This window comes from Globicephala melas, chromosome 13 (genome assembly GCF_963455315.2).
Source record: "Globicephala melas chromosome 13, mGloMel1.2, whole genome shotgun sequence".
In the NCBI taxonomy this organism is placed as follows: Eukaryota; Metazoa; Chordata; class Mammalia; order Artiodactyla; family Delphinidae; genus Globicephala; species Globicephala melas.
This window is the reverse complement of record NC_083326.1, coordinates 7137548-7164831: the sequence shown is the minus strand read 5'-3', so window position 1 is coordinate 7164831 and position 27284 is coordinate 7137548. Positions and strand designations below refer to the sequence as shown.

The 27284-nt window shown below is 48.1% G+C and overlaps 1 protein-coding gene across 1 annotated transcript in view; it reads right to left on the bottom strand.

Moving 5' to 3' along the window:
- Nucleotides 1-27284, bottom strand: part of MAPK4 (mitogen-activated protein kinase 4) — a 175359-nt gene that overhangs the window by 73094 nt on the left and 74981 nt on the right. Inside the window, exon 2 of the mRNA XM_030868283.2 lies at nucleotides 3158-4603. Coding sequence (XP_030724143.2) covers nucleotides 3158-3703 — 546 coding nt within the window. The 5' untranslated portion in view covers nucleotides 3704-4603. The remainder of the gene's footprint in view (nucleotides 1-3157; nucleotides 4604-27284) is intronic.

Genomic DNA, 27284 nt, shown 5'->3' with positions numbered 1-27284 from the left:
GCTGCAGCCCAGGTGAGCACGATCCTCTTCAAGGCAAGCACAGTATCCATGAAACTTTAGGAGGGGTCAGTTTAGAGCCATTCACATGTAGGCACTGTCCTCCAAACACACCAGGAAAAGCAAATGCACACGTCTGACCCCCACCAATTCATTGGCTGGAAGAATGCCGTGCTCTCTCTCTGAGAGTCAAACCTCCCAAGCACATGGAATCAATGAGCCCAACTAGCTTCCTATCTGTAACGTGCTGGCCAATGACAGTTCTTCCATTAGTTCAAGACAGTCAACACAATCAACTGGGCCATGTCTCAGGCACGGGATTAGACTCCCTGGAGGAAACCAAGATGAACATGACACGGCCATCAGGAACTAAGGAGCTCTCAGCTTAGGAGAGCATGGAAGACGCAGACACACACACAGTACAACAGAGCAGAGAATGGTGGGCGCTAGAAGATCCAGGTTAGGGGGTGGGGAATTCAAAGGAAAGAAGGACTCATTCCAACTGGAGACCCAGAAAGCCTTCGTGAAGGAGACAGCACACAGAAAGGTCATCCATCAGGAAACAAGAAGGCCAGGTTCTCACGTCCCTTCTGCCACAGTCAGCCAAGTAAGCTTGAGAATGCCAGTTCTCTCCATTTTAAAACGGACCATTTGCCCGAAGTGCCTCACGGCATTTTGAGAATTAAATGAGAACTGATTTAAATGTACATCAGATAAATAAAGGCACCACATATAAAGCTTTCGTCATCACTCGGGGCAGAGCAGGGAGGAAGGTAAAAGAAGAAAGTACATGGGGGAGGAAGCAGGTGGGGGCACGGGACACCTGCCCAACGCAGCGCTGATGTGAACACCTACTGGGATCGTAGCTGGCTCCGGTGATTTCTTTTTTAACCTCCCACGGCTAATTTTACTGAAGAGAGCACACGAAGAGGAAGTCAGAGCATCTGAATTCCTCTGCGTCAGGAAAATGAAAGTTCCAAATGGAGAGGTGGCTCCCCACCCCTGAGTGACAGGAGCACAGCCACCTGCGGTGGTCCGTGAACCTGGGGCTCCTCCTGGGCTCCCAGCATAGGGCCCGGGCCCTGTGTACTCAGTAAACGCTCATTAGATGAACGGATGGGGTCCTTACTACTTTACAAGGGGCTTTGCTTTCATGTTCCATTTTGATTCACAACCACAGGCCAGCAGGGCAGGCAGGGAGCATATTATCATCCTCGTCAAAGATGGGGAGACGCAGGCTCGCAGAGGGTGACTGTCCACGTCACAGTCAGCGCCGTCAGAAGGGAGCCTGCGACTCTGCCTCCTCAGACAGTATCACCTTCTCAGACAACCACACACGTCCTAAGAATTGCTGCCACAGCCAGTCTTTGGCCCAGTGACCACCTTCCCTGATTTTCCCAAACGCTTACCACGTGCTGTTCTGCGCACGTTCCCTGTAATACTTCACTTAATCAGACCCTTTCATCGAGGAAGGTCCTATTATGACTCCCAAATGTACTGGTTTATTCCAATTCAGAAGGTGGTTTTGTGCATCCCAGAAATAAGAGTGTCATGGATTCTCTGGTCCTTTTACCAAATAAGAACTGATTTGGATTAAAACCGTTGGTTCAGTTGTTTGGGGTCATTGTTCCTCAGAAGAAAGAGACAAAGCACAGGGAGTTAGGAAGACAGAAGGGCATGATTTTCTTTTTTTTTTTTTTTACCATGGACATTCCTTCCTACAGAGTCGGCTGTCAGTTTTGACAGATGGCCTGGCTGCAGGAGGGGGGACAGAGGGCAAGCTCACGGTTAAGGCAGCACCAGGGAACTAGAGCCAGCTGGGCTGATTCGAGGCCTGAAATCTGGGCTGGACCCCAAGTTCCAGCCAGTCAGGGTGGGACAGGGAGCCCTGCTCCGCCCACCCCCACCCCGCTGCAGCTGTACCAGGCAGGTCAGCACGTTTCTTGGTGTCCGTGACCTCCTGGCTGCAGGCAAATAGGGTGGCGAGGGAGAGCAGAGGAATGGGGCCTCAGGGAGAAAGCTGAGGCATGTTCAAGGTCAGAGCTCCCCTCCCCTCTCGTCACCCACCCCAGCCCCTTGGCTGGTAACAGTTCACGGTGCACCTACTTCCTGAGGGATGTATTCATTCTAGTAAAAATTCACGATACAAAAGTTTGGGCAGGAGGCTGGAAAGCACAGCCACTCCACAGCTCTGTTGAGGGGTGCCTGGCTGAGGTGCTCAGAGACTCCCCTAAAGTGGCAGGAACTGAGGTAAGGGGAATAGAATTTCAGAGGACTCCCAGTTCCTGAAGGGCACAGTGGATTAGGTAAGAAGAGGTCTGGGGCCTTGAGAACAAGGGTCGGTGTGGCCGGGTCAGCTCTGATCTCTGCTGCTGCTGGAGCATTTAGCCGCCCACCCCGTGGGGGGTCAGCACCTGTGGCTTTAGCGTCACACTAGGGGGCTAGTACATCAGGGGCCTGGGAGAGCCGAGCCATGAGCTGGATAATGTACACCGAGAGTTAGTTGATCAGATTCACCGTTTATGCCTCCGTCCACGGACAGAGAGAATGGAACACAGAGTGGGGCAGCTTTGATGGGAGGAGGGGGTGAGATGAGCCAGAGCAAAAGATTCCAGTGGTGGGAAGCCTCCCAGGGAGTCCTGAGCAGCAGAAAGGAGGCAGGGTAGGTGGTTAGGTGGATGGCAGGAAGAAGAGGGTGCTAGAGGCAATTCACCAGCTGCACAACGTTCTTGTTTTTTTTTTTGGGCTGCGCCGCATGCCTTGTGGGATCCCAGTTCCCCAACCAGGGACTGAACCCGAGCCACAGCAGTGAAAGCCCGGAATCCTAACCACTGAACCACCAAGGAACTCCCCAGCAGCAAAATTTTAAAGCCATAGAGTTTAGAGCCGTATCACCGAATCCAACCCTTCTTGTACGGCCTTGAGTCATCGGTCACAGCCATGACTAGTGGCCAGAACCATCAGACCAGACTAAGAACCAGAACTTCCCTGCTCCCCCAGCAACAACTTCAGCCCCGTGATCCTTCTAGCACCCTCCAGCCTCCCCCAAATACTGACCCCAGTCCTCTGATTCCACGGGAGCTAGGAATACCCTCTTGAACACTGAGCATTCTTGAGGATTACATGCACCACGCGTATCAGCCATTCTGGACAGACATACCTTGTGTGAATACTGCTGATCAACAATCCTCGCCAACCCGAAATCCCCAATCTTGAGCACGAGGTCCTCCGTGCTGATGAAGATGTTGGCGGGCTTCAGGTCCCTGTGCAGCACGTTGGCAGAGTGGATGTACTTGAGCCCTCGGAGCAGCTGGTACATGAAGAGCTTGGCATGCTCCTCCGTCAGCGTGCCCTGCTCCAGCAGGCGCGCCAGGTCGGTTTCCATGTACTCCTGGACGATGTAGGCCACGCTGAACTTGAACAGCTCGCCCTGCAGGTCGGCACCCTTGGACCCCAGCACCTCATACACCTTCACGATGTTGTCGTGGTCCAGGCGGCGGATGATCTTGATCTCCCGGAGTGCATGCTTCATGCTGCGGGCGTCGCTTAGGGTGATCTTCTTCACGGCCACCTTCCGGCGGGCCCTGCTGTCCACGGCCGACAGCACCAGCCCGTTGACGCCGAAACCCAGGGGTTGGAAGTCAACGAAGCGCCCGCCAAGGTCATACCCGTAGACGCTGGCGATGCAGTCGCCCTTCTCAGCCATCGTTGGCTCAGTGGTCAGGGGCTGACCATGGGATGAAGGGGCAGTCAGGAAAGGCCAAGTCCCAGCTCGTGGCTTCCCCAGCACACCTCATTCTGTCAAGTCCCAAGGCTGAGGGATGGTTCTTCTCCGGGTGATGTCACTGCCACCAGCTCCCTGGAGACAAGAGTGGCATATGTCCATACTCGCTGAGCTGCAGAAGTTGGAGGCTCAGACTGTTTCCTTAACCTGTACTGGGAAGGCTGTCCACCAACTCCTATGTATCCTGAGCCTCCCTGGAAGCTTAGAATGGCTCATGATTCTTTCAAATATAGCATATTGGAAAGAAAAACCAGTCTCTTTATCTATGTGAACGTAAAGTTCTCCATCATGATGGACCACAAAGTAGAGATGCAGAAACTCTCCCCTTTAAATCCTTTGTTAAAAGAGGCTCCTTCTTGCTGAAATGTGGTGCTGTTGCTGAGCTGTGTTCTTTTACTTTAAATGGTCCAAAGCTCGGTCGTATCACAGCCTTCAGCAGCTTGGGAGCTGCCCTCTGTGTCCCGAGCAGTATGAAGATATCCCAACAATGGATTCTAGAGGCTTGTAGGGACTTCTTTATACCTCTGCCAGCTCTCCTTTCTACCAGCTCCTCTTAGATTCTGAAACCCAAACCAGTCTGTTGAGCATTGGTGAAGAAAGCTGGAGAAATCCAAGCGCCTTTCATGAGCTCTACACCAAGTTACACCTGAAGTCCCAGACCTGAGGGCAGCTCAGCTGTCCAGCCAGGATCCTCTGGAGGCTTCAGATGTGGGCAGCATCCTCTGTCACCCCCTCATCCATACTACCTTGAATGAGACAGTGTTCTGCTGGATCCAGAGGGGCTGGCAGGAATGCAGCATCTTTCAGACCAAGTCTCCTTTCCTGTCAAAGAAACAATGTTGGGTAAATTTCCACACTTCAGCTTCCAGCACCTTCCCACTTGTGTGTCTTTTGTTAACCAGCCCAAGTGTTATTTGATCTGTCCAGCCAGCTGAAACACTGCTTGCTCAGGGGATTCCAGGCTTTGCACTGCCCAGCCACACCGCCTGCTGTGTGCGGCGCTCCCCTGGAAGGGAGAGAAGATGGATTGATTTGATAAGATCATCAACTGGTATGACTTTTATGTAAATGCCTGCTCCCCGAAGGTTAATATGCACAAACTGTGGGTGGCAATGATCAGCTCTGACCTTTGTGAAAATCATTTGTTATGCTCTCCAGACATACACAGCAGCACTAGCTGAGAAGGGTGAGAGTAAAAAGTAACTAGTTACAGACAGAAAATAAAGGATCAATAATTTTGTTTTTCTACTTGGACCCCTTTTCTTCCTTCTTTTGCAAATGTCTTTGACTATTTTGAGAGAATTTGCCATGCACTGAGATTTAATTACTTTGTATCTCTTGCTGCCCATGTAGGCAGCATAAGCATACATACCAGATTATAAGGAAATTTTATTGCCCCCCTGGAATAGGGATTTTCTGCACAGCAAAGCAGGGCACAGACTTCTTAGCATGACACCAGGGCTGGCATGGTGAATTGTATTCTTTTTGATAATGGGAACCTAGCTCTTCAAAGCAATGAGTCAAATCATATCCTGACTGCTCCCTGGTGGCTGCTGACTCAAATTACAGGCATAGGACCTAAGTGGGGAGAAAAAAATGGCAAAACTAGCAATGTAAATTCAGACCTCTGAAGTAAAGGCAATATCATAGCTTCTAAGGAAGTGACAGGTTTTATAAGTTTATAAAGTCCACACACACAGAGAGAACAAACACTATATCCTGCACAAAGGACTGACTCTAGCCAGGGCTGCTTCTTAATTCCCATAATCCTGTAGGGTCCCCTGTAGGGCTACTTTCACATCTGAACTCTGCAAATGCTAAATGAAGCAAAACAACAGTCAACTCAATGTTCTAAAACCAAGGGGGCAAATTAGGGGACAGAGATGACCTGAAATAGTAAATAATCAGACGCCCTCTAAAGACTACTAATGAAAGAAATTTACCAAGAGTCTGGAACATAGTAATTGCTCAACAGTTGTTACCTGTTGTTGCTACTGTTAAAAATTCCCTTATGCTTGAATAAGATGTACCTAATATTCTGATGTTTCATCAATCTTCAGCAATTCTACTCTGCACATTTTTATCGGGCCCAGCAGCAAAATAATCAGAACTTAAGGCTGGGAAATAATTGTAACAAACAAGTCCTGTGGCCCTCAACCGGCGGTGGTCCTGCCTTCCTTAGCTGCTCTGACGAGGAGTCACTACAGGCCTTTAATGAGCAGGGCCAGATTTGCCAATCATCCTGCCAAGCATCACTATCAGTGAATAACTGACACCCACCCCCAAATGCCAGCATCTCCACTGAGAGACTACGATTCTAGTCTGAGTTCTCACTTTACAGATAAGGGCACTGAAGCTCAGGGAACACCAGCTCAGTGCTTCTAGCATAGACAGGGTCAGTAAACATTTGATGAATTGATAAAGGAACACCATTCACTCTGAGGATTCCTAGCCAGTTAGAGACAGTGCTGGGACCACCCACTGAGCCTGTCTATGGCCTGTGCTGTGAAGTCCACCTGGACACCTAATTTAGGGGAACAAAAGAGCCACCTGGGACCCCGTTCCATCCCTCCTCCAACTCCTGCTACCCAAGTCTGGTAACAGAAACTAAACTGGAACACCTTTCACTTTCTACCCATATACTTGGCCTGATTCCCAAGGGCAGAGCAAACAGAGGAAATTATATATTGCTTTATAAGGGGAGATGCTGAAGCCTTCTTCCCTTTCCGGCTCCCCATGGGCTGTAAACAGAGACAGGAATGAGCACCTAAGCAGGGAGATGACATCACCAGCAAGCTGAAGGCAGGATTTGTTCCACATCAGCTGCAGTGCAGATAATCTGTGGATAATTAAGAGGGGCTTTATTTTTAAAACTCTTTCTTCTTCCTCTCACAGGGGGAGGAAATATCTGTGTGTGTGTGTGTGTGTGTGTGTGTGTGTCTCAGTGGTCTGCCCAACATGCTATCAGCAGGAACCCCGTCACCTTGGGAAGGCTCGATTCCAGCCAATCCACCATCCTCATGGCCTCTAAGTACACTCTTTTAATTCCCATCCTGCTTCTTTGCTTGCACCTTTCTGGTTCCTGAAATATCCTGCTTCTTCCCCACTTGTTAAAATCCTGTCCATCTTTCCAAATCCAGATGAAGTCTCACTTCCTCTCTGATTTACCATATACTAATCTGGGCTGTTCCTTAACTTTTTATACATGTCCATCTCTCAACTAGGCTTTAAGTTTCTCAAGCCCAGGACACAAAGTAGTGCTTAGAACATAACTGTGAATTGGAGTTACCTGAGGTGCATTTGTTATGTCTACGAAACCGTGATGCCTACCTTCCCTAGACGGTCAGCCTCCTCCCCTTTCCATCGCTGCCCCAATGCAACGTGTTCATTGCAACAGGGATCTTCACACAAGCCCCAACTGCTCAGACAAACCGATATCTCTGAACTTCAGTATCATCTGCTTAGATGCTGCCTCTCTTAGCATTTCAACACGAACAAGGCAGCCCTCATCTGAGCATTTCTCTGTGTCCATTTGAGTTTACTGTTATTCATCTTTTCTCAAACCTGCTTATTTTCTAAGTTTTCCCCTATCATTCCTCTATAATTTCTACCGTAAACGCTTTGCCTTTCCCTACAGGTGGACTGATTATGAAATGCCAATTACCTAAGAAGTCTCGGATTAGGGCTATTTTCTTGCATGGTGTACCAAGAGGCGTGGGCCCATCAGCCCTGGAGAGGGGCGCATCCGGCATGTGGATGTGCCCACCTGGGCAGAGGAGTGAGTATGGCAGCTCTTGGTGTGATGCAGCATCTCAGGGCAAAGCACAGTCATTCTCCATTTAGGGGTGGTGACTCACAGCTGCTCTGAATCACAGGTGTGATTTGGAACCAGGGAGCTGGCATTCACCTTGAGAGGCGGAAAGGTCATGGGTTCAGCTGTGCTCAAATGACAGTCAGCGAGAAGAACACATGTAACTCTTCCAAGGGCAGCAAGGCTCCCATAATTCCATGGTGAACATCGTAATAAACACAGGAGTAGAAATCTCTACCCCAGGACTCCTAGCAATGGTGCTTCTTTTCTCCACTGATTTCTCACCAACTTTCCATCAGTCTCTTATTTGAGGCCAGTTAATTATCCTCTCATGCATCCAGCCTTTTAACATGTGGAGGCAAACCAGAGACTGGTGGTGTGTGCCAACTGTCCCTTTCTGGGATTCCTGGGGCTCTAGTTTACAAAGCGGCTTTGGAGAGTGTAAATTTAGACTCACTTCCTCTGCCTGCTCTGATCCTCCCAAACCTCAGGCTGGTGGCTTTCAGCAGGAACTAAGGCCTCCAGCATTGGAGGCCTTGTCTGGAGGACATTTCCCAGATACTGCTTTCTTCCCTCTCCTGAGCACCCCAAAACTTGCAGGAAAACCTTCCCTGGCAGGGCTGATGTTTACAGTTGCACAGGCTGTACACTGCACAATTCCAGGTAGTACCATTCATATCAGTCAAGTCTGTCTGACTCGAAGTTCCATGATCCTAATTGCTGCAGTCTATGTGAATGAAGTCCCTAGACCAGAGATTGGCGATTTTTTTTCTATAAAGGGCTAGAGAATAAAAATCTTAGGCTTTGTAGGACAGTCTCTGTTACAATTATTCAACCCTGCCTTTGTATCACAAAAGCAGCCACAGACAATACCCAAATGAATGGCATGGCTCTGTTTCAATAAAACTTTATTTACAAAAATAGGTGGGGGGCTGGATTGGGCCAGGGGGTAAGTTGCTCTAGACCCCTGCTCTAGATTGTGTAGGAATGCCCTCTAGCTTGTTCCCAAGGAGGCACTGAAGTGTGTGGTAACCGGGCCCCTTTCCGGCTCTTTCTGCACCGTCTCCTCTCTCCTGGACTCAATCCCCTACCACCAGCCCCGGTTGCCCCTCACAGTGGCACTATCCCACGCCTGCCCTCCCCGGGAGGAACCCTGGGCTTGGGATCCCACCCAGGCTTAGTTCAGCTCAACTGTAGGTCTTGTGCCCTGAGGACCCAGCTCTCTGCTTTCCACAAGCTACCTTCCAGCTCTGCGATTCTATGGTGCTGTTGACGGGCCTCGCTCCCAAACCCCATGTGCATCTTAACAGAGCCTTTCTGGGGAACTGGTGAAGATGACACTATGAAGATGGGGTAACTACACACGTGGAGGGTTCACTCTAGGCCAAGGGACTGATTAGTTGGGTCTCACAAGAACCCCATGAGGTTGATATCATTCTCCCATGAAGCCCCCACAGGGAAATGACTTTCCCAAAGTCGCACAAGTAGCCAGTGATGAATCTGGGGTATAAACGCGGGTCTGTCTGACTCCAAAGCCCACACTTCTCATCACTGTAGCCCATCAGCTGAGCCCAAGTAGGTGATTCCCACCAAGAACCATCTAGACCCAATGTGACTTCCAGGACTAGTGAAGGACAAATTTGGGGGATGCACACCGTGTGGTTCTTCTCAAACTAAAGCACAAGCCAGCCAGCTACCTTTTCAGTCTGTGTTTAGCTTCAGTGTGGAGATCACAGTTAATTAGCCCATTTGATAAAAGGAAAAATTGAGAAATAAAACATTAAAATGAGACTAACAGTTAAGGAAAACTAAACCAAACCAAAAAGAAAACACAACACACCAAAAAACCCCAAACAACAACAGCAACAAAAAACCTCCGCCAAGTTCAAACAGCCATAACCCTGCTTTCCAACCAGTACTTGACCTCTTCTTTAACTGTAAACCTCAGATGCCAGAGGCTCTGGCTGCAGGGACTGGCCATCCTAGAGGGTAGCTGAGCTGAGCATCCTCCCAGCTGGTCCTGTAGCTGCCACTGGTCACCTGCCCAGGAACCATTCCCACTTCCTCCAAAGGAACGGAAACCAAGTCTGGGTCAGCCATTGAGCAGCTGAGCCCAACTCAGGGTTGACTCATAGTTAGATGATGGGTCTAAACCAGGGCTTCTCAACCTCAGAATGATTGAAATTTTGTGCCAGGTCCTTCTCAGCTGCAGGGCTGTCCTGTGCCCTGTGGGATGTTTAGCAGCATCCCTGGCCTCTACCCACCAGATGCACTGTAGCACCCCCCCAGCTGTGACAACCAAAATGTCCCTAAACAGTGAAAACCATCACCAGTGGAGAAGGCACAAAACTACCCCTAGTTGAGAACCACTGGTCCGAAGCAGCAGTCTCCAGCAGTATTGGCAATTGCACAGAAGAGTTATTTGTTTGAGCTATACGGTACAGGGTATGTATCGCCAAAAGTTTAGCAACCCCAGCCTTGCTCCACTAAATGCCAACAGCGCCCCCTGGTTCCTGTGACAGCCTCACACACAGCCACAATCCTAGAAGGCAATGACATCTCCCACACGCATCCCTGCTGAGGGCCATGAATCTAAGTCAATCGTGCTATCCCAACTCCCCTTTGATAATGGGTGGTTTAGAGGTGATCATAGCAGCCAGTTCTGGACAATAAGCCTTAAAGGCACTAGAGGGGCCTCACTGAAAAAGTTTTCTTCCCCTACTCCCTGTCCTTAGATGCACTTGTAGGAAGAAGTGGTGTTGGTGCCACACCATGTGGGGACAAGCTTGGAGACCAAGCCAGCACACCAGAGCTGGCAGATGAGCATGGGGCCTTGTAGACATCGCGGAGCCAAGCCTGGAAATGCCTGCCTCCAGCTTTCTTGCCAAGTGAGATGGTCGAGCTCTATTTTTGTGTAAGACATTTTTACTGTCTTTTTCCTTTTAACCTGAAGCTGTCACTGTCCACCTGATAGTAACCTGCTAGGTATATGGTTGGTCTAAGTGGGAAATAAAGAGATGTAGAACATATGGCTCCTGACCTCAAGGAGCTTATATTCCTATAGGGAGAGAAGGACCACATAACAATGACAGAAACAGTGCAAGAATATTTGGGGACCAACTTCGTAGTTCCACTGCAAGTGCAGTAAGAGGCCCAGGAAGATCAGTCAGAGAAGCCTCCTGGAGGAGGGGGAAGGCAGCTTCCAAGACCGCCACCAATGGTCCCCGCCTCCTGGCTTCAGCTCTGTGGAATCCCCTCCCCTAAGCCTGTGTGGACTTACTGACTCACTTTTAAGGAACAGAATATGGCGGAAGTAATGGGATGTCACTTCTGAGATCAGGTTATGAGAAGACTGTGGCTTCCATCCCAGGTGATAGCTCTGGGGGAAGCCAGTGGCCATGTCATGAGGCAGCCCTGAGGGGAGACCCGGGTGAGTTCTTGCAACGGGATCTTCTGAGGCCCGCTGGCCACTAAATGAGTGAGCCAGGAAGCGGATCTTCCCCAAAGTGAGCTTGAGAGGACTCCAGCCCTCTCCGGTGGCCATGGCCCCACTGAAGGCTCACAAGAGACCTTACACCACAGGCACCCAGCTAAAAGCTGTGGCCGGATTCCTGACTCACAGAAACTGTGTGACAGCAAATGCTGTTTAAGCCAGCGAATACGGGGCTATTTATTATAGACAATAGGTAACTAACGGAGAGGAGGGACGCAGAGACCTCGGCTTTTGACACGTCCAAGATGGAAAAGATGCAAACTTGGCCTGAAATCTTGAGGCTTTGGGCATGGGGTCCTGGGTCTTACCTGGCTTAGAGCCCATCAGATTCCAGAGCCAGACAGAACCTTGGGAAGTCAGCAGTGTTGTTGCAGGGGGTGGCGGTGGGGGAATCTTACCTCCCTTTTTTCACTGACTTAACCCCGGGGGTGAGTTCTGTGTCTGGCACACAGTGAGGATTCCAGAAATAAATAGCAGTGGACACAGGAATGGCTACGTTGTGTGGTAAGATTAGGATTATGACAAAGTATAACCCAAATGGAAAGACAAATTTAAAAAATGTGCCCCCTGAGGCGCAGATCAGAAAGTTTTTGAACCCCTCCATGGTGAGTGGGAGATAAAGCAGGGGGCTCAAGCAACCATGCCACACAAGCCCCAGAAGAGAGGTGACCAGGAGGCGTTTCCCCACCAAGGAGAGGACTGCTAGTCCCAAGGCAGTGATCACTGTGTTACCTCTGATTTTTAGCATCGGGGCCCCCAGGAATCAGGAGAAACAAGTCTTCCTGGTCTTCCAGCTCTTGAAGTGAAGTACCAATCCCCCGACCCAGCAGGGAAACAGGCTGGAGGTGTTCATGGGCAGTAAGGCACCCGAGTCTGGAAGCCCCTTCTGTTTGTGGAAACCCACATGCACGGGCAGATGGTTCTTTCCAGTGTTATCACCCATGAGGCCAGCTCAGGCTGCAGTGTCCCGAGCCTCTCTTGCCCCCAGGACCACTCCAACTGAGGTCCCGGGATCCCCTTCATACACCAGCCGGCAGGACAGTAAACAACCCAGGCCCAAAGCACTTCTTGGCCTAAAATATGTGTGTCTCAAGCAGGGAGCCACTGACAGGCGCCCCAGTGAGCATCCGCCTCTGAGATGTGCAAACTCCCTTAACGTCCCTTTGAGGCAGCGAGGCCACTGGCCCTGGTTTGTTTCCCTTATACGGTTTCCTCCAGAACATGCCGGTGGGGGTGCCACCGAGTAAGAAACAGGAGGAGAACCTGTTTTATCCTCATCTCCCTGAGGGGGGATGGGAGGAGAGCTACAGAGGGCTGGAAGGAAAAAACGAGCAGCTAGAACATCAGACTCTGGGATTACTGCCTCCCCCAAAAGCAAACTCTGGGTGTATTCAGTTCAGTCTTTCCTCTGCCTTTTTCTCTTGAAAATTACGTAACCACCAGGGAGAACAAAGGCTTCCCAAGCCTCCCAACAATACTGAAATAGCACGGAGAGAGATTCCGGAGGCCTCATTTGGAGCTCTGATGCCCACATCAGCGCAGAGCTGGGGGCGGGCAGTCAGTCTGGGTCCCTGAGTGTGGGGTGCGGGTGCTGGTCGCCACGGGAACAGCACGGGGGCAGGAGCTGTACCTGCCTAGGCTTGAGGCTGGGAGTCCGACTTTCGGATCACCAGTGTGTGAGGGTGTGAGTGTGTGCCAGCGATTAAATCCTTCTGATTTGAGACAATCCTACATTTGACCTTTGTAGACGCAAAGGGAAACTTCTCATTTTTCTTTCTTTTCTGTTTTTTTAAAGGAAGGAAACCTGGCATCACAGAAGATGTGGGCCTCTTTCAATATCTAAATCAGGACAGTTATGACTTAAGTGGCTAAATAAGGTGAGCCTCTTTGGGGCTTGCTTTGTCCGGACTGTATTCTAAAGGGTAGAGATCCCAGCCAGGGTCTAGGCTTCTCAAAAGCAGAGCCTGCATCTTTCATTTCTCCCACACATTGTTGTTGTTTTTTTTTTTTTTTTTTTTGCGGTACGCGGGCCTCTCACTGTTGTGGCCTCTCCCGTTGAGGAGCACAGGATCCGGACACGCAGGCTCAGCGGCCATGGCTCACGGGCCCAGATGCTCCGCGGCATGTGGGATCTTCCCGGACCGGGGCACGAACCCGTGTCCCCTGCATCGGCAGGCGGACTCTCAACCACTGCACCACCAGGGAAGCCCTCTCCCACACTTGCTTTAGCACCCACTGCAGAGTGCCCACGGGCCACTGTGTCTTCCTAAATTCCGAGATTACTCTCTGTGAGCCCAGGTTTCATGAGAAAGTCACTTCCAGGCACATGGTCTGCCTCAGCTGGCATTTATCGAGGACCTACTATGTGCTGGGCACGGTGACACACGTCCAGTGATGTTTGAACTTTCACAGCACACTGTGGGGAACTATTCCCTGACATGAATGAACACTGTGCCAGTGATCTGTGCATGGTAGGCACCTGTTTCCTCCTCTTCCTTCCGTTTTGAGAGAGCGCAAGCAACTTTCTGAAGATCACACACTAGAAAGGGGTCGAGCCCGCTTCCTGACCCAGGCTTGGTTGCAACGCCAGTGCATTCTGTCATCTCCCATGGGGACTTCTGTCATGGGGGGTCCCACCCCCATCCCTCTCACATTTCAGTGCTTGCTTTTGTTTTTCTAGTTTCCCCAGTTCCTTGGAGAAGAAGAATTTGCTTTCCTCCTTTAAGTCATCTTGGAAATTGGCATCGCTTCTAAAGGTCTCAGCCTCTAACCTCATAGTTTCCTTGACTCTACTCACCAGCCATACAAAATGTCTTTCAGCCCATTGAAGATGTCACCTTCTCTCTTGCCTCTGGGCCTCCACACATGCTGTTCCCCCTCCTTTTCCTCTGGCTAATTCTTATTCATCCTTTGGGTACAAGTTTAAATGCCCCTTCATCCAGGAAGCTTTCCCTGATACTCCTTTCCCTCCCCAGACTAGCTTATCTGTCAGGTTGTGTCCTTCACCTCCCCCTCTCATATCACTTTCTCCCTTTTTGTTTCAGCTTTAATCGCTTGTCTTCAGTGTTTGACTGGAAGCTTGGTGAGGGCAGGGACCCCTTCATGGGCATCACTCCAGCCCCAGTGCCTAATTACTAACCTACTCAATAATTAAATAATACTTGGGCAGAACAAATGCATTCTGAGAAGCCCCATGCTCCAGAGGACCATTTACAAATTCAAATTTGTGAAACTCACTTCTTTCCTCCCTGTTAGAGATGCCAACCAGATGTGAGAATTTCACAAGTCTTTTCTGACTCAAATCCTCTGTGCAGTGCAGTCCCTTTAAATAAATTTCATAGAGTTCTTGACTTCTTTCACTGGTCTGCTTCTCACCCAGTTTCCTGGCCCATTATCCAGCAAATATATCACACACTACTCCCTCCTATTCTCATGGAGGCTAATCATTGACAGGGGTTGCACTCAGAGGTACAAAGAAATCATTCATAGAGCAGAAAAAATGTCCTCTCTCCTGGTGATTGCATCTCCCTGTTCACAAGTGACAGAAGAAGTGGTATTTTGACAGCTCAGGTGACAGCAACAATGTCTGGCCCACACGGGACTGCCATAGCTGAGGAGGAAAGCCATAGGCTGGGAGCCAGGAGGCCTGGGTTCGAGTCCTACCACTGCCTGGGAGCTCTCTACCAAGGAGTTTCTAATCTGTGAAGTGGGAATAACCATGCTTCCCCACTTACTCGTGGGAATCAGAACAGGGTGGTGATCTGAATATACTTCCAAAAGCATTTCGCACAAATTGGAGGTAAGTCACGACCACAAACCAATTATACTAAAATTAAACCACTTCCACAGTGATGTTAGCTGGGCTCTAGGGGGTCGGAACTGTTACCCTTTCTCATCCCTTCACAGTCCTCCAAGAGTGAGTGGCCTCTGCATGGGAAGAAGTGAGTGTTGGTTCACTAGCCATTGCACAATCGTTCTGAGTCTTTTTTTTTTTGGCAGGGGGCAGGATGAGGGGAACTTTAGGCTAAATTATCCCTGTCTTCTCTTATGACCTAGAACACACTGAGACACCCAGCCCAGGATGGAGCGTCTAGGAATGAATCTACAATGAATCACTGCAATGGACCGGATGTTTGTATCTGTGCCCCACACACAATTCATATGTTGAAATCCTAACCCCCAATGTGACGGTATTAGGAGGTGGGGCATTGGGGAGGTGATCAGATCATGAGGATAGAGCCCTCATGAATGGGAGTCCTGATAAAAGGGACCCCAGAGAGCTCTTTCACCCCGTTTGTACCATGTGAGGATACAATGTAGATACAATCAGCCACCTGCAATCCTGAAAAGGGCTCTCACCAGAAGCCGACCATGCTGGCCCCGATCCTGGACTTCCCAACCTCCAGACCATAAGAAATAAATTTCTGTTACTTATAAGCCACTCCGTCTATGGTTTTGTTGTAGCAGCCTGAACAGACTAAGATACTCACCAAGGGGCTGACCAAGTCCATCATGGTGAGGCCATTTGCTCTCACTTATTAACCTCCATGTATCCGTCACCCTCTCCTCGCTCTCCTTGTGAGTGCCTCCTTCACTGAAAGCTTATTAGACCCCAAGAGTCAGAACCCCATGCCACAGAGATAACACTGTAGGAACCTGACCCATTGGAGGGGAAATGTGCTGACGGGGTACTTGTTTTCATTTTCCTCCTCGCTCTAGCAGAAGAGATACTAGGGAGTGTCACTGGCCTTTTTGGAACAATGAACTCCCACAAGCCTGTGAGGGATTCCACATGCAAATAAGCCTCTTACGTTCGATGGTCAGTGACATCAAACCCCACCGGACATAGAAGGGGGAGGGAAGGAAGTGATCAGCCTTCCGATGGATCATGAACTCCCTGGAGAAGAAGACAGATGGCTCCAGTGCCTGGGAGGGGAGTGGAGGAAGGTTGGGAAAGAAAGCAGTGGAAGCAAGAGAGTAAGAATGAGGAGAGAGAAGGAAGGGTAACAGGAAGAAAGAGGGATCCTGTCCCCACTCCCAGAGACCACTCCTGCCTCCTTATTGAGTCGCTGGGCTGTTGTTAGCACTTGGCACACACAGACCGTCCTCACAGCCCGGGAGCCTTAGACACACACATCAATAAAGTCCTCATTGCAGAAAATGCTGGAACCTTGACAAAAGCAGCAGTATGACCAACACAATACAGCGCATTAGCTTGACAAACATAATCGTGCCAGCAGCCACCAACTCCACAGCTCTCCCAGGTACAGGGGGTCCTGGGCAGGAACTGGATTTCACCAGCTCAGTGTCATTAGCTGGAAACCTGGATCAGGCTGGCACCGAGGCCAACACAGTGTAAGCATTTGGGTGGGACAGTGACGTAGGGAAGCATTCCTTCACCTCTCCCATTCTCTGCAGACTCCAGATAAACGAACCTTGGGATTTGATGAGTTCTGAAAAACCAGCACAAACCAGGCTCTGTGTCCTTGTTATGCTGGAGTTCTCAGGTGCCAGGAACAAGAGAAAAGCCGATGGGTATGGGCAGGGGGCTGCCTGGGGAAGGGCTCAGCCACTCCCAGGCTTAAAGGTAGATCCAGCTTCCAAGCCACCCTTTAAGAGGAAGGCTACTGGGTAGACATTGCCCTCAATATCTACCAATGCTATAGGGCCAGGGCAAATGAGGGCTCAAAGGAGTAGGTAAGGCAGTTGACTGGGTGGGCATGGTGGACAGAGCTGCCTTCCAGAACATGAGGGAGGAGGTAAGGCCAGATGGTAAGAAGGGGTGGCGGGAAGGAGCTGCCCCCTCCAGCACTGGTCACTTCTCGCTCGGAGTAAGCAGAGAGAGATGACCGTCGTCCCCTCGTATCCATGGGGATTGGTTCCAGGAACCCCTGTGGATACCAAAATCTGAGGATGCTCAAGTCTCTTACATAAAATGGCATGGTATTTGCATATACCCTACGCACATCCTCCTGCATACTTCGAATCATCTCTAGATGACGTATAATCCCTAATACAATAAAAATGCTATGTTACTAGCTGCTGGAGTGCAGCAAATTCAGGTTTTGCTTTTTGGAACTTTCTGGAAATTGTTTTCAAATGTTTTTGACCCACAGTTGGTTGAATCCACAGATGTGGAACCCATGGATGCAAAGGACTGACTCCCCTGCTCACCGGGGGTGGTGGGAGGAAGTGCTACCCACCCATCAATAAGAACCTCCTAGGTGGGAAGAAGGTTGCTTTTACCTTCTTACCTTGTAAGGCTTTATATTATGACAAAAATGACAAAAATCAATGACAAAAATCTCTTTCTTTTTTCAAGCAACAATGTAACTTGTTTTTAATTTAGAATCTGTTTCAACTGCCCAAACTATGAATTAGGATCCCAAGTGCGGGCAGATAGAGTCTCGGGATATAGTGCCTGTGCTCATGAGGCCAGGCTTCAGGAAGCCTGGAGAGAAGTGCAGTGTGGGTCTCATCAGGATGGAGCCGAGGGGTCCTGCAAGAGTCCTGACCAACCGGAACTGAGGTAGAGGGTTCGGGACCCAAAGTCTACCCGCATCCCTTGGTTCAGTTTTATAAGGCGAGTTTTTCTTTGAAATAAAGCAAAAAGCAAACCAGACGCTGACTTTGATAGTCATCTTTTTGACCTGTGGAGCGATTTGTTCCGTCTTTCTTTGACACAACTGCAGAAAGGGACAGAGTGCCAGCTTCCACCCCACGCTCACCAGGCTTCAAGGAGCAAAGATTGGCTCTGATTTCTTCTGAAGTTCCAGAAAAGATGACTGGGACTAAGGTCTGGAAAAAAATCTTAGATACCTGTGCCTGTGCTCAGGGTGTTCTCTGAGCCTGGACTTGCCCTTTCTGTTCCCACTCCCTGCCAAGGTCGCCTATGGGATCACCTCCCAGGGGAAGCTGGTGAGGGCTGTGACCAGACTGAACAGAGATGAGGTGGTCATGTGGGAGGAGGTAGGACCCTGTCTTGGTAATACTGCCATCTGTTCCCTTTGCTTCAGCCAGACTGCCTTAGTTTAGGTCCCGGATATGCTGACATGCTCAGAGTCTGCATCCCACCACCTCTAGCTTTTGTCCCCACTGTAGCAGCGGGGTGCGAGACAATTCACATTTGCTTTCCTGCAGCTGAGAGCAGTGTAGCATCTGTGGCTTCCCTCCGTGAACAGGTTTAGAATGAGTGAATGAATGAATGAATGAAGTCCCAACAGCCCCCAAATGGTCTCTCTACCACCTTCCTGCAACCTCTTCAATCCATCCTCCTTTCTGCTTCCAATTATCTTGGAAACACAACTGATCATTTCATTCTCTTGTTTTCAAAAGGTTTTCAATAGCTCCCCACTGCCCAGAGATTAAAGCCCAAGCTTCTCACACAGCCCCTGCGTCAGACCTGATCTGTCTTCCCGCCTCACGTCCAACCACTCCCTAAACTGCACCCCACGCTGCAGCCACACAGACTGGGGCGATTGTTCCTGACTTGCCACCTTCCCAGAACATGCAGCCCGTATGTTGGCGATACTGTCCTCTTTGGGTCCCTGAAGCAGTGCTATCCTAATGTCACCCTGCCGTCCTCAGAGTAAACTCTCTCTTCTCCAGGACCATGAAGCACAATGCCTACACCTAAGGCAGTAATCTCATGGGGTTGTACCTCTCTGTAGTCCTTCTTCCCACTACTGGGAATCCTGAGAGCAAAAGCACAGTGGCTGGTTCATCCTTATATCCCCAGCCTTGTACAATTCCTGGCATACAGTAGGTACTCAGTAAAAAGTTGATGAACAAATAAAGAGATGGGTGGGAACGGAGCCAGGGACTTGAGAGTGGAAGTGTTTGGAAGAGGTGCTTGGGGGAAGTGCGCATAGAGGCACATCCCCTGGAGGGGTGATGTGCTGGTGGAAGTGTGGTCGGTTCTCTGGGACAAGAGCGGGATGGTCACAGGAACAAGGGAGCAGTTGAATGGTGAGCACTGAAGACTGGGCCGGGCTTACAGACCGCACTGGGGCAGCACCCGCCAAGGTGTGGGTGACAGTGAGGTCAGATAGAAGCTGAGCGGAGGTGTGGAAACAGATAGTTGACTTAGTGGGAGTGTTGCAGAGAGTCCGGCGGAACCAAAAGGAACTGGGATCAGAGAAGGGATTTTGCTGGTAGGTTCCTGGTAACTGCTCGCTTTCAGGTATCACCCCGAAGGCGGGGCATCACCAGCTTGGTAGGAACAGACCAGCTTAAGCAAAAATAAACCCAGAGAGCAACTGCATGCCATTCCCTTAGGTGTTCTTTTTTTTTTTTTTCTCCTCCCAGCTTTCTCATCATCACACTGACAAGCTCGGGATGCTAAATTCAGGTTGTTTACCAAGGCTACCTCCTCAGGCCCATCTGTCTAGTTCCCTTCATTCACCAACAGCCACGCTGAAAGAACACATAGCTGAGTCTTCCCATGAACTGTCTTGCCCGATTTTTCTGGAAGCTTCAGCTGCCATAGACAGTGTGCCATAGTTCTTTTATTGTGTGGTAGTCCCACAGAGAGCAATAAGATTAAGGTGAAAACAAATTTGCAAAGCAACTTTCCACTCTCCAAAGCATTTGCATGTATTTTTAATATTTAATACTTTCATGTAATATTTACTGAGCATCACTTTGTACAAGGCAGTGGGGAGGACCCAGGGCAAATCAAGCAGACACAATCCCTGGTCCCCAGGAACTTACAGTCTGGGGGTGGAGAGGCAGATGTGACACAAATATTGGCACAAATAGCGTGTACATATGATTACAACTGTGATAAACGTATCATGGGAAAGTTCAGGATGCTATGAGCAGGGGTGACAAGGAGACAATTACTTTGGTGAAAAATGGCAGATTCCCTGAAGAAGTGACATTTAAATGGAGACTTGAGGAGTGAGTAGAGGCTCCCCAGTAGGTGTGGAGAGATGGGAGCTCTGGGCTGGACACCCTGGGGAGAGTGGCCCTCGCACAAGCCCATGGCCCTCGGGTCCACCTTGGCTATGCTCGGGCAGTCCGAGCGAGATGGGGTGGGGCTTGCTGAGGTGGCCCCCCCTCCATCCCATGTTCCCGGCAGCCCCCTACTCTGACTGACCATCTGCAGGTGTGCCCCCAGGTGCAGAGGATGAACAACATCACCTGACTCTCAAAACACAGCCAAGAGTGAACGACCTTTGTAATGTCCCATTTATTTTTATGAAGAGCCTCGTATAATTTTTCGGAAACTGCCTGGAGGAGGCAGTGTCTCCGATGGGGAAGGTGACCGTCAGGTGCAGTGGAGGGCCTCTGGCTTATGAAAGAACTCTGGGTTCAAGTCTGACCTCTGCCACTCATAGATTACGTGACCTTGAGCCTCAGTTTCCACATCTGTTAACTAGAATATTAATACCTTCCATATTTATCTCACAGGGTTTTTGTTAAAAGCAACAGCCATGAAGGCAGTGTGTAAAGTAAATATCAAGGACTGCTGAAATAATAATCATGTCGCTATTTACCTCCCCACACTAAATAACAACTGGTAACAATGTACTCCATCTCACTTAACTTCACAATGATATTCCAGGAACATACTGGGATACTGCAATACTGATGTATTGCTTCCATCTTACAAACAGGAAAACTGAGGCACAGAATGGTGAAGAACTTGCTCAAGCATACCCAGCTGGGAAGTGGCAGAGCAGGGCTTCAAACCCCAGCAGTCTGCCTCCAGACCCCACGCCCTTACCATTAGGCTATGCTGCCTGAGTAAATTAAATGCCCCAGGGCACTGACTGCTAAAAGCTGTCCCAGTAATCAGAGGACGGAGCTCGTGTGCAAAGTGACACCACTAAATTGCCATTAGCTTGCTATGTGCCCCTTGACAAGGGACTGTCTTTCTCTTGCTTCCCTTTCCTTTTGTGACCAGGGCCAGCAGTCAGATTAATGGGCTCATTGTAGGAAACCCCAAGAAAGGTAACTAGCTCCCGTCGCTAGGATCAGATGGCTATATATAGTGTTTAATAATCACACAGCAGCAAGATCCTACACAGATGCTCACAAGCCCATCCTTCCTGCAACCGCAACGCAGCAAACTAGTTAGTCTCTGCCAACTTCGAGAGCTTGTGGTGCTCTGCCCAATTCTAGGGCCATTTTGGATGGCGCGTCGGCATTCATCCCTTGTCTTTAATCCCATAGCTTTAAATGTGCAGCAGAAAGATCCCTCACCTCCCATCACCCCTCTCTCCACTCCTTCCCAGCCACCCCATTCCCTCCACAAGTACCTTTCTTTCCTGCTGCCCCATCTTCCCTCTTTAGATGGTTCTCCCCTGCGAAGCCTCATCCCATCCCATATTCTCCACTGTAACTCTGAACAAGATCCCCTCAGAACAGCTACTTGGGAGTTTAGAGAAGGGGATGTGGGTGGTGGTGGTAGGAGTGGGTGGGAGGATGAGGGAACAGCCAGTCATAGGTAAATGGTCAGGAAACATCTATCCGATGGTTCCAAAGTCAATTTCTAATCCTTTTCTTTCTCTGCAGTGTCCTGTCTACTGCCTTTTCAAACACTCACACCCCTCCTCATTAGCACCCACAGAAGGGTTTGAGTCCAGCCGTCTATACCCAGGTTCCCTCTCCCAGGGGATCTACATTTTAAGCTTTATCTCTAACCAGGGAATGAAAACCCATGTCCTAGTTAGGAAAGGTTAGGCATCCCCTTGGCTATTTAGGGGAATGGTAAATTGACATCAGCGAGTTCCTGGGCTGCCGAGAAAAAGGAGAAGAGAGGGTCAAGGAGCCCCTCTGAGCAGAGGGGTGGAAGATAGTGTAGTAGTGCCCCACCCCCCCAGAGCACAGCTGCCCATCCTCCCTGTTCAAACAACTCCTGAGTCTTTTGCTTGCATGACTGAACAGGTTTGGGGCCCTCCAGATACCAATGACAGGTGTGATGTTGTTCCCAGCCATCAAGCCGATGCTAGCCACTGAGTGGTTCCAACCTGGTGATTACCTTCCCTTCTCCCACCCCCATCAATCCCCCTGCCAGACCTGCTGACATCAGCTCTCGCCTTCTCCCTCAACCTCCCAGGTGTTATTTACAGATGGAGGCTGTTACCAAGGCAACCGAATGTGGCCATTATTTTACACTATCGTATTCTGTTCTTCCAGTCCCTCTTCCCCCCACCCAAATGAAAAGTTATCTAAGCAAGGTCTCCTCTCCAAAGCAGAAACCCCAAATCTTCTTGCACTCAAGTCCTGCTGGGAGGCAGCAGCAGAGAGAGGGGGAGGCAACTCAGATGCTGTACGAGATGTGGACCAAGCAGGCATTCGGCTCCTTTTCCACTTAGATGGCATTAAAATGCTAGGAAGGGGGTCTTTAAATCAATATAAACCCATAAAAGTGAAGAGAACAGAAGGGGAAAGACCAGAAGACAAGGGATTTTAACACATTCCTGAAAAGTTGAGAATTTGGAAGTCTCAGCTCAGGATGCACACTGGGGGTGGGGCAGGAGCAGGGTCAGCTGAGGAGGATGCTTTCCAGCTCCACTGACACCTGGAAAGGCCCCAGGTTGAGGTCAAAAGGCAGGTGGGACGTAATTCCCGAAACTGTGGAATTCCGTGAAGGTTTGCCTGTGAAACCACTGGACGCCCTCCCCCCACCACCACACTGCTGTGTGTAGAAAAGCAAGTAGTTCCTACCTCCCCCCCCTTCCCACCCTCTTCTTAAACCCCAAGTTCGGAGGGGCCACTGTTGTTGTTTGCAATGCAGAATCAGGGATGGGATGAGAGTTACTGAGGGTGGGGGGACATTTTGTTTCACATTTTTTTCATAATACAAATGAATCTGACATTTACTGGTTTTCAACTTTTAGAATCAATCTACAGGTGAATAGGCCACAAAATGTAAATGTCATCACCTTTGACATGTAAAGAAAAGAGCCAGTAGGAAAAAAAGTTTGGAAGGTGGAAGGGAAGAAGGAGGGAAGGAAAAGGAATATATTCTCATACCAAGTTGAGAGCTACTGCTGAAATCTGATGGAAAGAGAAAGGAAGTTAAAGATAGTGACTATAATATAAGGGCTTGAAGTGAAAGGATAAATATAAGCTCTTTAAAAAGTGATAATTACTATCAAAATCAAGTAAAGACGCTGACCACAATGCTTATTTTCTAGTGACGGAGGAATTAAGGATTCATCAAAAAATAAATACATAACATACTATCAGATTATTTCATGGGCGGAAAATGAGATTTTCACTCCCTATTTAAATTACTCCTTTCTCTGCCTTGTTCTTTTTTTCTTAAACAACAACAAAAATGAGCAAAAACAAAACAAAGCAGGTAAAGTATATTATTTAAAGATATGAAACTAAACAACAAAACAACTAAAGAAAGAAATGCTTGAAAGTTTGGGGTCAGGGATGGGAAAGATGATGGTAGCTTTCCATTATGAGTCCCTTTTGAACCTTAAAAAAAAAAAAACATGGCTTGCATTGATTAAAGTGAGAAAGACCAGGGAGTCATCCACTTACTGTCAACTTCATGGTCGCAAGGACAACGTGGGAAGACGGAAAGCTGTTTTGGTCCCATGAGACAAGATGTTGGGAGGGACCCAGTTCAAGTCTTGCTTTTGGAAAGAAGAGAGGGCTGTGAGAGCTGCCTGGAGAACCAGCTTTTGAGAGCTTGTGCCCCTTGTCAGTGACTGGGCTTTTCCCTCACTGCCTATCCCATCCTCCTCCTCACCTTCAACAGGTGCCTTGACATTTTAACCGATTGATTCTCAAGCTCAGCAGCATATTAGAACCACTTGGGAGACTTTTTAAAATCCTGATGCTTCAAGAGAATGAGAAGATAAGCCACAGACTGGGAAACAATATTTGCAAAAGACATATCTGATAAAGGACTGTTATCTAAAATATTCAAAGAACTCTTAAAACTCAACAATAAGAAAACAAACAACCCCATTAAAAAATGGGCCGAAGACCTTAATGGACAACTCACCAAAGAAGATATAAAGGTAGCAAATAAGGATATGAAGAGATGTTCCACATCATGTCATCTTGGAAATGCAAGTTAAAACAGCCACTATACACCAATACAAATGGCCAAAATCTGGAACACTGACAACACCAAATGCTGTCGAGGATATGGAGCAACAGGAACTCTCATACATTGCAGGTGGGAATGCAAAATGGTACAACCACTTTGGAAGAGTTTGGTAATTTCTAAAAAACTAAACATAATCTTACCATATGATCCAGCAATTATGCTTCTTGGTATTCATTCAAAGAAGTTGAAAACTTATATCCACACAAAAACCTGCACACAGATGTTTATTGCAGCTTATTCATGGCTGCCAAAACTTGGAAGCAACCAAGAGTCCTTCAGTAGGTGAATGAATAAACTGTGGTAGGCCCACACAATGCAATATTATTCAGCATTAAAAAGAAATGAGGTATCAAGTCAAGAAAACACATGGAGGAAACTTAAATGCATATTACTAAGTAAAAGAAGCCAATTTGAAAAGGTTACATACTGTATGATTCCAACTATATGACATTCTGTAAAAAGCAAAATTATGCAGATAGTAAAAAGACCAGTGGTTGCCTGGCGTTGGGGAAATGGGGGCAGAATGAATAGGCAGAGCACAGATCATTTCTAGGGCAGTGAAAATACTCTGTATGATACCATAATGATGGATACATGTCATTATACATTTGTCCAAACCTACAGAATGTACAATGTCAAGAATAAACTATGATAATATGACAGCATTTGGAGGTGGGTCTTTGGGGGGTAATTAGGTCAGGAAAGTGGAGCCCTTATGATGGGATTAGTGTCCTTATAAAAAGGGACATGAGAGAGTTTACTTCCTCTCTGCTCTCCACCATGTGAGGATACACTGAGAAGACAGCCATCTACAAGCCAGGAAGCAGTCCCTCACCAGACACTGCTGCCACCTTGATCTTGGACTTCCCAGCCTCCAGAACTGTGAGGAAGAAACATTTGCTGTTTAAAAAAAAGTAAGCTTTAATGAAAACTCTTGACTTTGGGTGACTATGATGTGTCAGTGTAGATGCATCGACTGCAATAAATGTACCACTCTGGTGGAGGATGCTGGTAATGAGGGAGGCTGTGAATATATGGAGGCAGGGGTATACAGGAAACCTCTGTACCTTTCTCTCAATTTTGCTGTGAACCTAAAACCTCTCTAAAAAGATAAACATGAAAAGAAATATCAATACACAGGCTTCACCCTGACCATTAAACCAGAATTTCTAGGGCAGGGATGGGGAATCCCCAGGTGATTCCAACATGCAGCCATGTTGGAGGACCACAGCAGAAGATGAAGACTGATTTGCAAAATGGCTACCCTCCCAAGTAGCACACAGCTGAGAGGAACTAGTCTTTCACTACTATAGGCGATTGTAGAGTGCTGTGGTAGATGCGTGTGTGTCCATGTGTGTCTGTGTGTGTCTATATGCGTAAGGCCAGTGGAAGGAATGAAAGCAGCCACCATTCCCGCTCCTTTGGCAAGACCATCCACATCATTTTTTGTAAGCAAGAAGAGGACTGTCTGGAACCACAGCCAAATGAAGTTAGGGTGTAAGCCCACGCTTCCTCTCAGGTCAGTTGGTATGACATCAACAGAAGTCCCCAGACCCGACTCCTGAATGGGCACCCTGCCTGGGTGAGCCATGACCCAGAGCAGCGGTGCTTAAATTTGAGTGAGCATCAGAATCACTTCAAATGATCTTTCAAACACAGGTGACTGGTCCCACCCCCAGAGTGTCCTATTCAGGAGGTCTGGGGAGAAACTGGATAATTTACTTTTCTAACAAGTTCCCAGGTGATGCTGATGTTACTGGTCTCAAGACCAGCCTTTGAGAACCACTGACTTAGGGGGACTTGGAGGAGGGAGAGTAGGTGCAGAAACCCCTTTCCCAAGGCAAAAGGGAGCCATCAAGAGGATGATGGCAAAATAGCCCCTCTAGTCTCACTTTGAAGGCTCAAGACTGAGGCTGATTGATTACCAACAACCTCCTGCAGGGTACTAATCACAGAAGGACCGTTTGGGCTTTGAACACTGTATGATGAACCTGGCTATGGCGTTCTCTGTTCACATACGCCACATTAGAACTCATGCCCAGCATCATTTAACCCCTTAAAATAGTAATTAAATGAGGGGCATCCATTCTGTCCAGGGACACCAGCCTTAAAAAGGAGTTCTACTTAATGCTTCACTGAATTTATATTAAAGGGCAAAGTTGCTCCCGAAAACAATTTCCTGATAGTCCTGACTACTCAAACTTAGGCAATTTCTTGGAGTATTCTTTACTTATAAAATAAGGAAGACAAAATGCATATACCAGCGAAGTTTCTCTAAACCAAGTCTGGAGTCAGTACTTAGTAATTTAATTTAGAATGATCAGTTAGGCAATTGTCCAAAACCTATTCCCTAAAATCCCCTGCGGTGGAAATCTTTAGCTCTGGTTCGTAGGCTAGTCTTTGCAATCTTCAAGTAAATTTCCTCTTCCCAAATATACAATAATGTGCTTCAGCTGACAACCAAATAGCAACCAAGCGGTGGGGAAAATAATTAGCAAATTCATTAACTAGGATATTGCTTACACTTCTTTTATAATGGCTATCATTTAATTATTTTAATCCCCTGCCTTCCACTAAAACCACTAAAGGTCATTAGTATATACTATTATGTTAGGAGGGCAACAAGTACGTTTTGTTTTACATGTAAAAATGTAATTTATATAGAATGTCAGGTCTGAGGGGTTCTCAGAGGTAATGTTGCAGAACTTTAAAAAAAATAAAAGACAAGATCTTACAGGAAACCAAATACATACAGTGGAGAATTGCGAACATTCTAAATAACTGCTAACAACACCTACTGCAAGACAGACTTTGGACTATGCTATTTAATTTACTCCATTTTAGTATAAATTCTAATCATTTAATTATAAAGACAATCAATGAGAACACTGAACCTGATTCTTATGTAATACCCATTTTATTTCTAAATTTTGTTAAATTGATATTATTGAAAAATCCTGATTCATAGAGGTAAGTTATAGTAAATGTGTAATAGCTTTAAAAAAATACCGTTCACACTGACAACCTCAAATTATTTTTAAATTAAAAAGAGATGGCAGAATAAACTTTCAGGTGAGCTAAAATTCAAATGAACACATTGACTGTATTATAAACA